The sequence below is a fragment of the Lissotriton vulgaris genome, chromosome 8 (genome assembly GCF_964263255.1).
Source record: "Lissotriton vulgaris chromosome 8, aLisVul1.2, whole genome shotgun sequence".
Lineage (NCBI taxonomy): Eukaryota > Metazoa > Chordata > Amphibia > Caudata > Salamandridae > Lissotriton > Lissotriton vulgaris.
In genome coordinates, this window is record NC_141696.1 from 1,512,950,275 (window position 1) to 1,512,966,949 (window position 16,675).

General features: G+C 46.6%; 1 protein-coding gene across 1 annotated transcript in view; it reads right to left on the reverse strand.

The window, feature by feature from the left end:
- LOC147699055 (cystatin-A-like) overlaps positions 1-15,471 on the reverse strand; it is a 54,996-nt gene extending 39,525 nt beyond the window's left edge. The window contains exon 1 of the mRNA XM_086933550.1: positions 15,281-15,471. Within this exon, the coding sequence (XP_086789676.1) occupies positions 15,281-15,355 (75 nt within the window). The 5' untranslated portion in view covers positions 15,356-15,471. The remainder of the gene's footprint in view (positions 1-15,280) is intronic.
- Between the last annotated feature and the right edge of the window lie 1,204 nt (positions 15,472-16,675).

The window sequence follows — 16,675 nt, forward strand, 5'->3', positions numbered from 1 at the left end:
TTTGTGTCTCCACGCTAAGAAAAATAATGTTTGCTAGTTGCATTTATTTCACAAAAAAAACGAAGTGTGCACTAAGTCTTAGATAAAAAATAAGATGCAGCCCTTTTCCAAAATTTTGAAGGCTACAGGCTACAGGCCTAAGTGAAAACAATTTGTTAATTAGGAGATATTTTTTTTCACAGTGAAAATTATAAGTGCCAATTTAATATGGAATGTCAGTGTAACCATTTCTTTTAGAACGGTAAAAATAAGATAGCTTGATGTTGCGAGGTGAACTGACAAGAGAGTAACAGTTAAGTAATGAAAATTTATTTTTGTGTATGTTAAAAATGTTTTTTTGTGTTGTGTATTTTTCTGCTTCTGCCAACAGATTATTCATGGATTGTTCTAAGGCAGACAAGACACGTGAGTTTGGTTAATTGAAAAGAGATGTGTTTTTGCGTAATTTCTTTGAAAGAAAAAATGTTCATGTTTTCGTTTGGGTATTTGGCCCTGTCATGGAATATTTTAGTTGGACCTGTATGTTAGAAGAGAGACAGTAAAGTAATATTTGACAGTAGACTCCAACTGCGATGTGCTCACTGTCAAAAGGAGGGTATGGAGTTTAGACCTGACAAAATTTAGACAGGCCCAAATATTGCATTTTGGGCTGCAGGTTTACAGTGCATAAAGTACATATGCCATGGCGCTGTGTGTCACCGCTTATCCACATGCTGTTGTTTTGTCTGTGCTGCCTTTTTGTGCTTGATATACAGCGAGTATATCTGATGGCTTGACATGTGCATTTTTATTGTTTGTATGTTTTGTTTTATGTTGTTACAATTACAAGTTCTCCTGTGTTGTGAAGGGATCCGTATGACGATACGTATTGTTGCACAAAACAGTTGGATGAATTTGGTATAATGATAAATTTCACAGATATGGTTTTCATACTGTGAGGAAGACAGGCAGCATTTTTACCAGTGCATGCCTAAATTTGGCTATATTGATATTGAAGAGAACTAAAACGATATACAGGTTCAAAGTGTATCACCTGATGTTAGTCACTTACTGCACATTCCCTTAAAGGAATAGGCAGCCCTAAATTGTTATGTATCCTTGATTGGATCTAAGGATGGAATTTTAGATCTGTGACTCAAGGTGACCTAATTTCTATATTGCATTACTTAATCATGTTTTGTTTCCCAAATAGCATATGGCTTTGTCCCTTGAAAGGAAACCAGGTTTCATTTTTCTCTCCCTGAAGAGAGAACAGGAACATTAGTTAGGATTACTGTATATGGCGTAGTTGCCAGCGGTAGAGTTAGAATTTGTGTAACTTTGGTCTTTTGTGTATCCCCCGTACTCTTGGTGCTGTGTCACCTGCCTGAGGCACCCAAGCAAACTCTTGTTCTTCCTATAGATTTTTCTTTTGTTGCTTCTCCCCTGACCAATGTCGCATTATGCTTAGTTATTGTGGATTTTAGTTGTGTCCTAGTTTAATTTCACTTTCCCATATTCCTTTCACCAGTCAGCCCATTTATTATGGGTGTATTGTTTATGCGCACACTTCTAGACTGTAGTGATGTATCAGGGACCCCCATGTTATGTAAAATGTTTTTTCAGACTGACTGTCGGGGTAGTGATAGGCTGGTTAACTGACCCAATAGTATAGTAAGACAAGTTTTCCATCTCAATAGGAGATACCTTAAGTTTACCCTTTTGAACATGACAAATTTTCAATGTCTATTTTAATTTTTCAGTTCTCTTTTGTTCCTGCTGCCTTCATTTTTGGTGGGATCAGATGTGTTCTAATCATGCAAATACCAGGACTTTCGAGTGCTGGTCCCTTTTGTCTGCACATTTGATCATTAGCTTTTGTATTGCATAGTGCACTTAATGCACATTTTTTTAAAGGGACTTTTCTTCATGTCCTTGATAATCTGTATTATGTCATTTCTCTATTTAAGATGTTTTAGATAAGGAATTTAGGAACGCCTAGGCTTAATCATTGAGGAAAATATGTATTTACCCCATTAGACAATGCCACTGTGTGAGGACATCCATTTAGATTCCTATGGCGTATTGCCACTCCCTTGCAGATTGCAGGCCACCTGTTGTTAAAACCCATGAACGTTTTTTGTGCTTGACTTGAAGGAAACTAACAATTGTGTTACATTTCCTATATCACTAGGTTCTGATGGATCTTCCAGAGTCAAAGGAAGAGTGATACCCTGCAGACCTGTGATCGAGACTAAGCCCACTCCCCATCAGTGACCTCTACAGATGAATGACAGATTTCTTGGCTCTACAATTCCTGCAACAAGAAAGTCATGAAGCTGGACAGCGATCATCAGCGCGACATCAGTGGTACCTCCCAAGCAAGGCATTTGCTTCATCGAAAGGCGTTGCAGAAAAAAGGAGGAGCTGGTTCTTTGGAATTTTGGAATTTGGAAGTGGATTTGTAGAGCGCATAGCTACCCTTGGGCATCCCAGCGCTAAGAGGACCTAGTTTATTCCAAAAGGGGTCAGCGCAGGAAGGTGTTTAGGGAAAGAGCCAGGTTTTTAATTTTTTCGGAAGGATAGTAGATTCTGATCACTCCTCATGGCTAGTGGGAGGGAGTTCCAGTGCTTTGGCGCGTTATAGGCGAACCTGCGGCCGCCAGATCTTGCCTTTTTTATTCTAGGGATGGAGGCCAGGGCAAGCGAATCAGATCTTAGGTGTTTGTTAGATTTGTGTGGTTTCATCAGGGATCTGAGTATTGGGGGGCCCTTATCATGCAGGATTTTGTGCGCTATGCAGAGCGTCTTGAATGTGATGCGCTCCTTCACTGGGAGCCAGTGTAGGCTTTTGAGGGCAGGTTTCGCCGAGCTCCGTGCTTTGGTTCCCGTGAGGACTCTAGCTGCGGCATTTTGGGCCACCTGAAGTTTTTGAATGACTGATGCAGGGGCTCCCAGGTACAGGACGTTACCGTAATCAAGTCTTGAGTTGACCAGTCCCTGCATCAGTAACTTCCTGGAATGGAAAGGGATCAGGTGGAGGATCTTACGGGCCATACGGATTAGGCCGAAGCAGGTCCCTGATGTTTTCCTGGCCTGGGTTTTGAAATTTAGGTCCTGGTCAAGCCAGATACCTACACTTTTAACTTCTGTTTTGGGAGTAGGGTAGGTGCCCATGCAGGGTGGCCAAGAAAGGTTTGCGGGTAATTTGTTTTGATTGCCCAGGAGGAGGATCTCGGATTTATCGCCGTTAAGCTTAAGTCTGGAGTCCGACATCCATTGTGAGATCCCTTCGAGACAACTGGCGAGGTTTCCTAAGCTAGAGTCTGAGTGGTTGATGGACACCACCAGCTGGGTGTCATCAGCGTACATCACTGTCTTGACACCAAATGGAGTGATAATGTCTTCGAGGGGAGACATATAAACAAAAGTGTGGGGCTGAGGGAGGAGCCCTGGGGGACCCCACACTGCATGGTCAGGGGTTTGGACGTGGAAAAGCCGTCTGATACCTGGAATGATCTTCCCTCGAGGAAGGATTTAATCCACGCGAGGGCTGAGTCGGTGATTCCCACTTGACTCAGCCGGTGGACCAAGATGGAGTGGTCCACCGTGTCGAAGGCGGCACTAAGATCGAGGAGGATCACTGCCACTGATTCTCCTGCGTCTATGATGGCTCTCGCCTCTTCGACAACTGCAAGCAGGGCGGTGTCGGTGCCTTGCCCCGGTCTGAAGCTGGTCTGGGAGTCACGTAATAAGTGATTGGACTCCAAAAAGGAGGATAGCTGTTGGTTAGCTATTCGTTCAGCCACTTTACTGATCCCTGGTAGGAGTGAAATCGGCCTGAAGTTGGAGGGGTCTGATGGGTCCAGGTGAGGTTTCTTCAGGAGGGCTTTGACAGTAGCCTTTTTCCAGTTGGCTGGAACGGCGCCCTTCCTAAAGGAGGCGTTTATTAGATTGGTGAAAGGTTGAGCTATAATAGGGGCGACCAGTTTCAGCTTGCTGATGGGAGCAGGATCAGCTGGTGAGCCACTTTTTACAGCTTGCAGGGTATCTAAAAATGTCTCCGTGGAGATCTGGTCAAAGGCTCGCAAGTGCGGAGCCTCCGGATGAAGGGGAGGTGAAATGGAGTGGAGAGAAGCGGAGGGTGCGGGGAGTGAAGTAAGTATTTTATCAATTTTTGCGGAGAAGAAGTTGGCCATTTGATTGCATCTCACGCCTTCGGGGTCTGGGGGGGTCCTGGATTTTGGTGAGGAGCCGTACTATGCGGTATGTTTCCTTCGCGGAGTTAGCCGCTGCAGCAATCTTTCCTTCAAAGAAGGTGGCCTGGGTAGATTTAATTGCATTTTTGTAGAGCTTGATAGCGGTCCTGTATTCATTTTTGGAGGCTGTAGACCAGGTTTTCCTCCAGGCGCGTTCTAGTTTTTTACAGCTCTTTTTTAGGGTGCGGAGTTCCTGGGTGAACCAGGGAGATTTGGTCGATTTGTTCCTGCTAGGCAGTTGTTTGAGTGGCAAAATGGTTTCTAAGGATTGATGGATCCAATCCTGTAGCTGAGTTTCTGCAATGGAAGGGTCTTCGTCCAGGAGGGGGGAGGTGGAGGATAGAGCCTGAGCCCAGGCGTTGTTGTCCAGTTTTTTCCACGGGCGATCGGGGGGTTGGGTGGGAGGTTTACCAAGAGGCTTGGTGGATAGCAGTAGCTCGAAGGGGACCAAGAAATGGTCTGACCATGGAATGGGGATGGGGGGCTTAGCTGTGAGACGCGGGAGGTTGGAGAACACGGGATCCAACAGATGCCCTTTGATGTGAGTGGGAAGGTTGTTAAGCAATTCGAGGCTGAGTGAGCCAAGGTCGGCTTTGAGATCCATCGCCGGTTTGCTGGAGGGGTCGTCGAGATGGAGATTTAAATCTCCCAATATCGTAAAATTCGGTGTTGTACAGGCTAGGGAAGAGACAGAGTCAATGAGTGACTCGCTAAAGTGACGAATTGGTCCAGGGGGACGATAAACTAATAGTCCCGAAAGTGTGAGCGATGGTGGGCGACTCACTGAGAAGAAGATATTTTCGCAGTCCAGTATAGGACTATCTCTGAATTGACATGAGAGGTAGTCTCTGTAAACGACAGCGATTCCTCCGCCTATGCCTTCGGGTCTGTTGTGGAATTTAATCAGGTATTCCGGTGGGAGTGACTGAACGATATCTGGCTCTGATCCTGCTGTGAGCCATGTTTCCGTTAGGAATAAGATTTCAATATTGGAGTCTTTCAGGAGCATATTAATCTCCGTTTGGTGCTTTGGGAGGGATTTGCAGTTTAGCAGGGCCATATTGAGGGTGATGGGTTTCAGCGTTGGCTCTGGGCTGAAACTGTGCGAGCATGAGCGGCAGCGAGAGTTCCCTTCAGCGAGTGAGATCGAGTTGCTGCAGGGGGGGGGTAGGGGGATTCGAAGTCCCAGCAAGGTGTCCCTGGAGTAAGTGATGGCCTGGGGACGGCGAACCAGGGGTCCGGGCTCTGGGCGCGGTCTGGCGCGGACGGGCCCAGACGGGCTTGCCTTAGGCGTGCCTTCGGCGCGCAAACGGTGCTCCCGCTGCGCTCGTCCGCTGCGCTTCCTGAATAGACACATTTTAGTAGAGTGGGGGGGTGTGGTCAGCGAAGTGGGCGTGGCCTGAGTGCTCGACCAGGTGGCAGCAATTAGGCAATTTTCCCTACGTCAGCGCTAGGGTCCGCTGCGTGGGGGTGCTCAGGGAGATAGGCGAGTGAGTTAAAAACACACAGTTAACAAGTGACTCCAATTTTTAAAAACAAAGCAATCTCCCGGCTTCCGCCTCAGGAGTAAACCTCTGTCAGTGTACAGTCCCTTGAGCCCTTGGCCCGAGTTTTGACCACACACACACCTCTTTTGCTTTGCTCCAGCGGAAAGGCAGTGCACCCAAGGATCCACATTTGGAAAAAGGCACTACATTCTGGTGCCCATGAGAGAGCAGCTTGAGCGTCCTCTGACACTAAATAATGAGTGTTGGAGTCTGAAAGTGCTGCTGATCTTGCTGGGTTGTTTCTCAGTAGTGCTTGGATCTGCACGGGATGCTTTGTGCCCATGATCAATGAAGAGCACATCATTTGTAGTGTCTGCCACAAAGAAGAGACACTGGTGCATTGTTTTGAGACATTGAGACTTTCGAGTGAGCTGTGGGTGTTTGCCAGGAGGGCACTCCAACTAAACAGTACTTTTTCTCATGAAAAGGCTTGAATCAAAGAGGATCAACGCGGAAGAAAACGATGAAAGTGGATTTGATGGCCAAGAACTATGACTATGGACAAATACATTATTTTTCTTTTTTTTGATTGTGCAGCTCTCTCATCCAAGAAACATGCTAATTTTTTGATTTTCGAACCGCCATCCGGTTCTGCTGCTAGGGCCGCAGCTGCCCAAAGTCTTTGGGGTGCAGCCGAAGACGGTTAGGTCGACGGTTCTGGTTGGTCTAAGGGAGTTGCCCTGGACTGACAGAAGCACCCCTTAGCAGAATCAACCTCCCGCCGCTGGCAGCAACTTAGAGGATGGAGTTTCCCAAGATGGAGAGACCTGCCAGATCAATGAACTTTGAAACCAGAATATGCACTGTGATGGCAAAAACACGATTTTTTATAATATGCATTTTCATGTTGTGTAGTATAATGATGTTTTTAATTGGCTATGCTTTATTCACCTTTCGAGTTTCATTTGCACCCACTACACAACCCATACCTCCTCTTACGGTTTCCTCGCACTCTTTTCACCCTCTGCCTGAACACGAGTCTGCTAGAAGATTGGAGTTTGTCAATAATTCATTCATTCAGCTCTTACACCAACACCAATCAGTAGTGAATACAACTAACTGTTGGGTGTGTGGTCTTATGCTGCATAGGACAGGCAAGGGTATCCCGTACTTGGTCTTACCAGTTAGCTACAATGGTTCTTTGTGGGCATTTCAAACAATGTTCCTATGTGCCATCAAACCATATCCCCCACGTCCCACAGGAAGCAACTCAAGCAACAAAGCATTGGTGGTAGGAATTGCAAATATGAACAGAACAATTGACTCGTACAGAACGATTCCTAGAGATAAGTTGCAAGCTTACGTTAGATGGAATATAACAAAATATGGAGTTGCTTTGAGTGAGAACCAGCGAGCAAAAAGCCAATCAAGTTGCTGCATTTTTCATCCCAGACAACGCTCTGACAGTATACCAGGCCATCTCCAAACTGCATAAGATCTCTGAATCCATTCACGTGGATGAAGGAGACTGGTCCTTGATGGGGTGGTTCTGGGAACTGGTCTCTGCCTGGGGATGGAAGATTCTGATAAACATTGGGATGATCTTAGTCATTCTTTTCCTGTTCTGTTTGTGTGTGCAGTGTGCTCCTGCTATATGTGGCCTCTGTGCTACATCATGTGTAAGGAAACCTGTATCAAGAGATGAATTAAGTAATAGGATGATGCTACAGCAACATCTCAATGACTTTATGAATATAGACCTGGACTCAGATTAACATGAGATTAGGTTAAATTGCCTATGTAAGGGCAAAAGGAGGGTTTGTAGTTCTGAAAAATTCTGGACTCGTGCAACAAACTTTGTCGTAGCATGACGATTTTTATATCAAAAGACCGATAATGGCTAGTACACTATGCACAAGCATTTTCGTCATAATCGAGTAACGATTTCACCTCGAAATCGTCATTTTTGTTTTTGTACCCTTGGGTTCCATTTTACGCTTGGCAGCCATTTTGTGAGTTGCCCTTCACATAGGCTTGTAACTACAGCTGAATTCGATATCAAAGGACACATACACCTTAATTGACTTCTCTGTGACCTGGCCAAGCTGGAACCATTGCCCCAAGCCAAACCTGTTCGGTCAGTTCCTCTCCCAGTGGCCGAACGAGATAGCATCAAAGCAAAACAGGCCATAAACTGTTCCCATCGCACACACACCCCCGCCCAAATCTTGCTCACACCTGTCCCTGCTCTTTTCTCTTCTTTTCCTTTATGATGAGGAGGAGCCCGGTTTTATTGGGGGTACACCGATATCTGATGAAAATGTTGGGCCTTGCCGGGTAATCTATCATGAACTGGACAAACTGCAATGTGGACTTGTCATCATGACTCTGCTTTTTCTTTGTAGTAAAAATATTTGTATGATACACTGTAAAGTGAGGAATGTTTGCCTAGGGCATAATAAACAGTATAAAAGGTCTGTGTGGAGACCATTCAGGAGGCTATCTCATTCAGTTGCTTTAGGTGTGACTGGGCGACGTACCCTCACAATTAATTGTAATAAAGATGTCTTTTCATATTTCAGATTCTCTGTTGATTTCTTTGCTGCTTTTGAATGGACTGCTTATTGGTAAGACCCCTGAGAAGAAGGCTGAAGTTTTCAGGTACTTCACCTCCCAACCCTTGGAGGCACAGAGGAACCTTACCTGCTCTTAGGGGGGACTAACCAGTACAGGCTGGGATGTCAACACTACTAAAATGTTATTGGACCTACTATTGTCTGATGCCTGTCTCTTTGCAATAGAGCTAACAGATAAGCCCAACACCGTACCTGTCCCCATGATATTTGATGGATCTGCGCTAGACTTCAAGCTAGATGCCAATATAGCTGGGGCTTTGCAGCTAACTATCCGCTCCATCTTTAATAATCTGGCTTCTACAATACTTATTTTTAGCAGGATATGTTCCAGTAAGGTTGACATCATGGTTTCAAGCCTGCCCCAGAAGTTCCCCTTGTGCATTCTATCGGCGAGCTGCCCTGACGCTATGTGACCGTTAGGTTAGGGGGGCCCTCGTTAGGTTCACTTACAGTAATAGCAAGCAGTACTTTCTTCCCAATTATTCTCTGGGCAGGTTTACTTTGTTTCAGTATTCCTCGACTCTTCCTTTTTTTAGGGAGGAGTTTGTTAATACGATCTGTCCTAACGTTGGCTTTGTGCCCTCTGGTTTTAACTTTAGGTCTAACAGAGCTAGATTCTAGGTCAGTAGAATGCAGCAGGCGGCTGCAGGCGGCCAGGAGAGAAGAGTCCGGTTGGATCCAAGGGTAGCCAGCCAGGGGTGGCAAAAGATATGCTGCAGCCCCTGGTAGGCCTTGTATACACCTATGCCCTGGGCACCTATAGTACACTGTACAGGGGCTGATAAGGTGAACCAATGTCCAATTGGGTATGTACCTAAAGTACATGGGTGTGAATTTAGAGAGAGAACAGCAGGCTGTGGGTCTGATTAGCAGGCCCACAGCCACATTATGTCGAAAACCAGTGAAGCAAAAGCAAAAATCTGGGGCGACCATAGGAAAGCAGACCCTACTCTCCTACAGAGGGCTTTTACAATGCAGTAGATTTCTTTTGGTTTGGAGGCTGCTGTATTCATTTTTTCTACAAAGAAGGCAGATTGTGCTGATTTAATCTCATTTTTTTAGGTTCTGAGCATTTCTCGTAGGCAGTTTTTCTGGCGGGGGAGAAATCCAGTCTCCACTTCCTTTCTGCCCTTGGATTCCACACATTTCAGGGGAAGTACTAAGACTAAGGATTTAGAGATCCAGCTGTTGTATTCCTCATTTGCTGAAATGGGGTCTGGATTGTTGCGTGGTCTGGTGTTATCCAAAGCTATCCGCCAGTCATCCAGCGGGAGTTTGGACCAGTTTCTTTGCATAAGTGTGGTAGTGTGTAGCGGAGGGAGCGATCCAGACGAAAGGGATCAAATGGTGGTCAGACCACGGAATGCAAAGGGAGTACCGACTTTCAGCTCTGTACAGTTGCTAAAATAGGGTCGAGTAGATGAGCTTTTGTGTGGGTTGATTTGGGTACTAGTTGGGTCAATTGTAAGGCCGATAGGCTTGCTAGCAAGTGTAGAGCAGTGTGGTTGGTGGTGTCGTCAAAGTGAATGTTAAGATCTCCCAGTAGAGTAAAATTCGCTGGTGTGCATGCTAAGCTGGCCGAAATGGAGGGGAGGTTGTTGGCAAAATCTCCTAGGGTTCCAGGTGGACGGTGTAAGAGGATTCCTGAAAACGTGTTGGTGGAAGAAAGGTCTATCGTAAACAAGAGACTTTCCCAGTCCGGTATCAGATTGGAGGAGCTGCGGCACTGGAAACGGTCCCTAAAGATAATAACTAATCCTCCCCCTTTCCCCGTTTTACGTTCTAGGCGGGATATTTGGTAGCCATGGGGGATGGCCTGGACCAGGTCTAGTTCAGATTAATCGTTGAGCCATGTTTCTGTCAGATATAGGATGTCGGGATTTAGCTCTTCTATGAGTAGGTGGATTTCCAGAGAGTGTTTTACAAGGGACCTGCAGTTTAAAAGGAACATCGTATACTGGTTACTAGTGGTGCTGTTTGGGAGTACCCTTGTAAACTGAAAACCACACTGTGTACAGGTGGTCTGGGGGACTGCCGGCTTCCAGGAGTGATGGCAGGGTGTTGGAGCTATGCTACCTAGTTCATGTAGCTTCTTAGAGTAATAAGTCCTTGGTGCTAAGGTAAAAGGTGCAGGGTTTGTGCCCTCTGGCCCAGGTCAGCCGCGTACGGGCGCAGACGGGCTTGCCTTTGGCACTCCCGCTGCTTGCGTCCGCTTCGCGTTCCGGTCTGCATGGGGTTATAATGATTTTTTTAGAAAGAAGGGAGGAGACTAGGTGTCGACCTCCAGCCTACCTGGAAGCAGCTTCCCTCCACACAGTCGGGATGAAAGCCTGTGCTGGACCGGGGAAGAGACCGGAGTAAGCTTGGGGAGTCCTCGTAAGTCAGGTACTCCCACTAACAACTAGGATAAGTGGCGTTTTTCCCGTGATTTTAAAACAGTGAATTAAAACAGGATTTTGACAGTGGCAGTAAAACAACAGGAGTGGTCAATGCGGCGTCAACAGCTGGCGCAGATAGGTACAATTACAGAGTGTGCCCCCACCTTACACTAAAGGCACCTATATTTAACTTTTTAGTGCCTTCAAATATATCTTGCAACAACATATGGCCATTACAATATAGAAGACATTTACCTAGGATCAGGAAGACCCATTGCCTTTGCAAATGCATGTTTTATTGTGTTTGAATCAGGAATTCATCATGTTTCTAAGAAGTCTCCTGCTAACTGAATCTTTTGCAGCTTTCCAAGCATACTTGTAGAAAGCATTGTCAATACAGGAACATTTGCACCCATGAACGGTGGAAAACTTGCAACCCAGATTTAGATCTATTTGTCGTGTGTTCTGCTCTTGGGTTTAATGACAGTAGGTTCTGGTTTGATGCCATTGTCTGGCGCTAACGAAGATGGTGTGCTATGCCAGCTTTGATGACACCATGTTAAGGCTCTCTTCTGGTGTCTGTGGCAGTCAGTGATAACAACAGTGGGCTATGCTACGTTCAATGACAGCACATTATGGCTCTCTTCCAGTGTCTGTGGCACTCCGTTTTAACGATAGTGGGCTCTGCAAGGTTTTATGACAGCACGTTATGACTTTTTGCCAGTGTCTCACAGTGTTAATGCAAGTGAATTCTGTCTTTTTGCCAGTGTTTGTGGCTCTCAGTTGTACAGACAGTGGGCTCTGTCTTGCTGCCATTGTCTGCGGCTCTCAGTTTTACTAACAGTGGGCTCTGTCTTGCTGCCTGTATCTACATCTCTCAGGGGCATATTATCAAGGACAATATCGCTGCTTTAGCTGGACGTTTTCCCGCTAAAGCAGCAATATTTTTAGCGCCCTATTAGCAAGCTGTCGCTAACAGCAGTTAGCGACAGCTTATAGGCGATAGCTACAGGCTTGGTGCCTGCTTTGCATGTCAGCGATATTTATCGCTAATGACATGCAAAGTGGGCGTACTCAACTTCTTAGCGACTGAAAGCAGACGCTAACACAGCTATCGCCTATTAGCAAAGCAGGCAAAGAGATTAAAAAATTTGCTCTAAGCACCAATATCACCAGAACCTAACACCTGCTCAGACCAGGACTTAACCTGAATATCCACCTCCCATTGGATATACAGGTTAAGTCCCCATTAGCAATAATGCCTGAATATCGCTGGATTTCCATCGATATTCACGCATTGAGCCGCTATCGCTGGATATTTTATCGCTTTAGAGATAAACGTTGCTAGTAGCACGTTATCTCAGCGATAATATCCGTTGATAAAAACAAATGCGCTAAGCACATTTAGCGATAATTATCGCTATTTGTTGATAATATGCCCCTCAGTTCTACTGACAGTGTGCTCTGCCTTGCTGCCAGTGTCAGCAGCTGTCATATTTACTGACAGTGTGCTCTATCTTGCTGCTAGTGTCAGCAGCTGTCAGCTTTACTGACAGTGGGCTCTGCCTTGCTGCCTGTATCTGCGACTCTCAGCTTTACTGTCAGTAGGCTCTGCCTTGCTGGCAGTGTCAGCAGCTGTCAGCTTTACTGACAGTGGGCTCTGCCTTGCTGCCTGTGTTTACGGCTCTCAGTTTCAGTGACAGTGACCTCTGCTTTGCTGTTCGTCTGCTGCTGTCAGCTTTACTGACAGTGGCATCTGCCTTGCAGTCAGTGTCAGCGGCTCTCAGCTTTACTGACTGTGGGCTTTGCCTTGCTGCCAGTTTTAGCAGCTCTCCGTTATACTGACCGTGCACTGTGACTGTCAGTTTTACTGACAGCGGGGTCTGCATTGCTACCAGTGTCTGTCAGTTTTATTGACAGTGGGCTCTGCTTTGCTGTAGGTGTCTGCGCCTCTCAGTTTTACTGAAAATGGGCTCTGCCTTGCTGCCAGTGTAGCGGCTCTCTATTTTACTGACAGTGGACTCTTCCTTGCTGCCAATTTTAGCGGCTCTCAGTTTACTGACAGTGGCTCTGCCTGGCTGCCAGCAGCCAGAGTCTTTGGTTCTCAGGTTTACTGACAGTGGGCTCTGCCTTGCTGCTAGTGTCAGTGTCTCTCAGTTTACTGACAGTGAGCTCTGCTTCGCTGCCAGTGTCTGTGGCTCTCAGTTTTACTGATTGTGGGCTCTGCCTTGCTGCCAGTGTCAGCGGCTCTCAGTTTCACTGACAGTGGGCTCTGCCTTGCTGCCTGTGTCTGCGGCTCTCAGTTTACTAACAGTGGCTCTGCCTTGCTGCCCCCCCCTCTCCTCCCCGCAGGCCACCACCACCAGACCGCCATCCCCATGGAGCTGGTCTGGGCTGGAAAAAGAGAAACCTATCAGCACATTAGGGATACATTTTTTGTGTCTGTTTATCTAAAATATCCCCCACCCATGTCTTGGGCATTTCTCTTTGTAAAACAAAAAGAATACAGACGCTTCTGTAAACCGTTGTTGTGTAATATCTGGCATCCTCGTTGTTGATCAATTACCCAAGATCGTCATGAAAAAGGGGGGGGCCCCTCGTTGTATAATTTTTCTTGAAAGAGTTTTCGCAGTGTCAGCAGAAGAACTCTTGGCAAAAAACACCATGGCGTCAGGGAAATCTAGATATGGTGTGTGTGTGTGTGTGTGTGTGGGGGGGGGGGGGGGGTTGGATTAGGGGGGGAAGGAGTCATGGATGGGCAACCAGTATCATGGACTGAGCTTTGCGGCTCCCCTGGCAGCACCAATATTGATTTTCCCCAGCATAATACCTGCCTGCATAGAAATAATCCGCAAAAGAAAGAACTGGGCAAACACATTCTGCGTATGAGTTCCATCCTGCAGAAAAACGCTCTTCAAAAGGTTACCTTGCAGAGAAGAATATACAGAGCTCACAATTTAAAACAAAGGCAGACACCCAAACTTTTTCTTAGGAAACAACCGTCTAATACAGAGATTCTGCAGAAAAATGTTGTGTTTATTCTTCATGCAACAACATCCACAAAAAGGTTTCTTTTTTTTTCACAATAGGGAGGGTGTCCCAGAGTTTATTTGTTGTAATAACAATGAACTGTAGCTGTGCTACAATATTGAAAACATACATCACTGTACCTGATTATTAGATGTAATCAGGTTAGAATTTGGACGCTTGTGCCTGTGAACTGTCAGTGACCAGGGAAAGAGGACATGAAAGAGCTGAAACTGCATAATCAATTCAAACCTGTTCTGCACTGGGGCCCTCAAAATAGGTTTTGTCCAGGCCCCCAAAGTCCTTAAGATGCCCCTGCGTAAGGACAAGTTTAGGATATAGGTCCTGACCGCCATCCTGTTGGGAACAGGACCCCCCAACTAGCTGTCGACGGTCCCGCCTTCAAGACAATCTGCATATTTTGTGTTGCAGCGCGTGCTGCGGGCTGCAGCACACGCCACCGTGCAAAATAAACACATTGCACACATCCCTGCAGAATGTGGCAGGCACTGCACGGTGCGGGGATATGTGGGGCCGATATTGAAGGGCTAGGGGGGAAGGGGGGCCCGCTATGGGCCTCGCCGCTCGCCTTTTCATGGCAGGTTAACTGCCACGAAGCGGCTGGTGGAAAGGGACATTGTAACCCTACGGCTGTGCCTAAGCAGACACCGCCACTGTTGTAGGGATTGCAGTCCCTCCGACGCACTGACGTCTCTCTGCCTGCACTCTAGCTGCCCACCATCATAATGCGGTGGGCGTGGGCGGTCATTCAGGGTCCGATGGCGGTGAGACCACCACCGGCAGCCCTACCGGGGTGGTCCCACCGCCACTGCAATGAGGCCCATAGTGACGGGCATTGAGACACTCGCACTGCCTTCAGCCTCTTCTCCATAGCTCTCAGTCGTGCTGTCCTGAACACCCATTGGATCCTGAACTCACCCGAAGCCTCGAGGCAGCTCAGTTCGCCGTAGGCGCTGGATAAAACGTATGCACTACATGAAAAACCAAACTCCAGCAAGACAATTGCTGGTAAAAGAAAGCACTCTTAAGTAGAGATACAAATACCAGGCAGCATGAAGTAAAACGCATTTACTGTTAAAGTTAAGGACTTGAAAGGCACAGCCTGATAGGAGCCAAGAACTTTTGAAAGTTTCATGAGCGATGCAGATAAGAAATCGAGAACTTCTGAAATCTTTACCTGGGACATACATCTTTGCATATCTCTAGTTTTAGTGTTATGAATTAAGGATCACGTGCGCGCTGCACATTGTATCATCATCATCATCATAAAACTTTATACGATTTGAGAAATAAAATTATAAAAGTCAAATACTATACAATACAGTTAAATATACAGTATCAGTAATACAGAAAAGAGGTCACAGATTACCTGACTTCAAAACAGCTGAGAGATACCATGATAAGAAACAAAAGACTGTGGGGGTTGGTAAAAACTCAAAGCAAAAGCACCGGCCCACTTGGTTGAAATGTATAGATTGCACCTTGTATCTTACCAGGTCGCAGTACTCTTGCACTTTAGAGGTGGCTTCTTTCTCTTCCGAGAAACCTCCCACCAGTCCTCCTGGCATGATGCAGTTCTGTAGGCGCGAGGCCAGGGACCCGGGACCTGGCAGAGGGCGCTCTGAGGATGCAACTGCTGCTGGGGTAGAGATGGCGCGAGCTTTTGTATGTCAGGGCCAAACCCATGCGTGGGAGGTACATGGAATGAGACCTTCTTGTTGGGAATATTAACTCTATCCGGCACCCCTGGGGCTGGCTGTACGCGCTTTCCTGCACATCCTCTCCAGAGGGAGCCACAAATGGGCGGAATTTGAAAGAGTGGAGTGCCAGGTCACACACGTGTCTCAGATGCCGGTAAACGTCAACCCTCGCCCAGGGCTGGCTTGTTGGGTTGGACCCTGAAAGTTGCCAGTTCACAGCTAATATTGCTTAGTCTGCGATTTTGTGCAGCTTCCTTGGAAGATGTACTGGCAAATTCGCACACATTCTGGGCTTTCTGGCCAGACCAGTTCAGGCAGGCCCACTGGCTGTGACTTTATGGGCAAAGATTCCACCAGGGTGTGTGAGTTGGAACAGGGGTGTAACCATTACTACTGACTAGAGCCTCTAGGCGGTGGGGGCGGGAGGTGTGGCCGCAGTGGCCAATGGGTCCCCGTAGTTTAGTAACAATAATCCACGGAATGAGCTCTATGGCAGCAGCAGAATTAGTTTCACTTTCACTTCTCCTGTCATGGGCCTCTAGCACAAGCACTGGAGAAGAACAGGGAAATCTAGTGGTGGACATGAGGTTTGTGTGGTGTCTACTCTGGACCTAAAGCCTCAGGCCCCAAAGCATGGTGTCTCTCAGTCCCCTCTTTCCAAGACTCCTGTAAATATTCCCATTTTCCTACAGATACATTTCTGGCACAGGGGAGAGCCACCAGTACAACTTGCTTCCCAGATAATTTGTTGCCCCAGCTCTCTTCATGCTGTGGATTGCAAAGTTCAATGAGATGAAAGCAAACAATATTTAAAATGCACATATCTAATGTGACAGGTAGCCAACAAACCTGAGAGTGCCACCACCAAGCACCAAGTACATTTTAAAGTTTAAAGTCCAACTGTACCTGATGCCACTCTCATAGCTCCCAAGTTTCTCAGGTCCATGCATGAATTGGCCAGTTCCAGCTTTTTTCTTAGAATTCTGGGAATTGTAGTCCTGTTTTTGTACTTGGTAAAATAAAACTACAAGTCCAAGAATTCTAGGAGAAAAAACAGGATTTGCCTAACTAGTCACACATGGACCTGCGGAAATTGGCAGCTATTCACTCTGGGACTAATTGTGCTCATTGTTGCCATTTAATATCAGATTTGAAAAGTAGTGGCTGGCACAAGTGATAGTGTTGTTG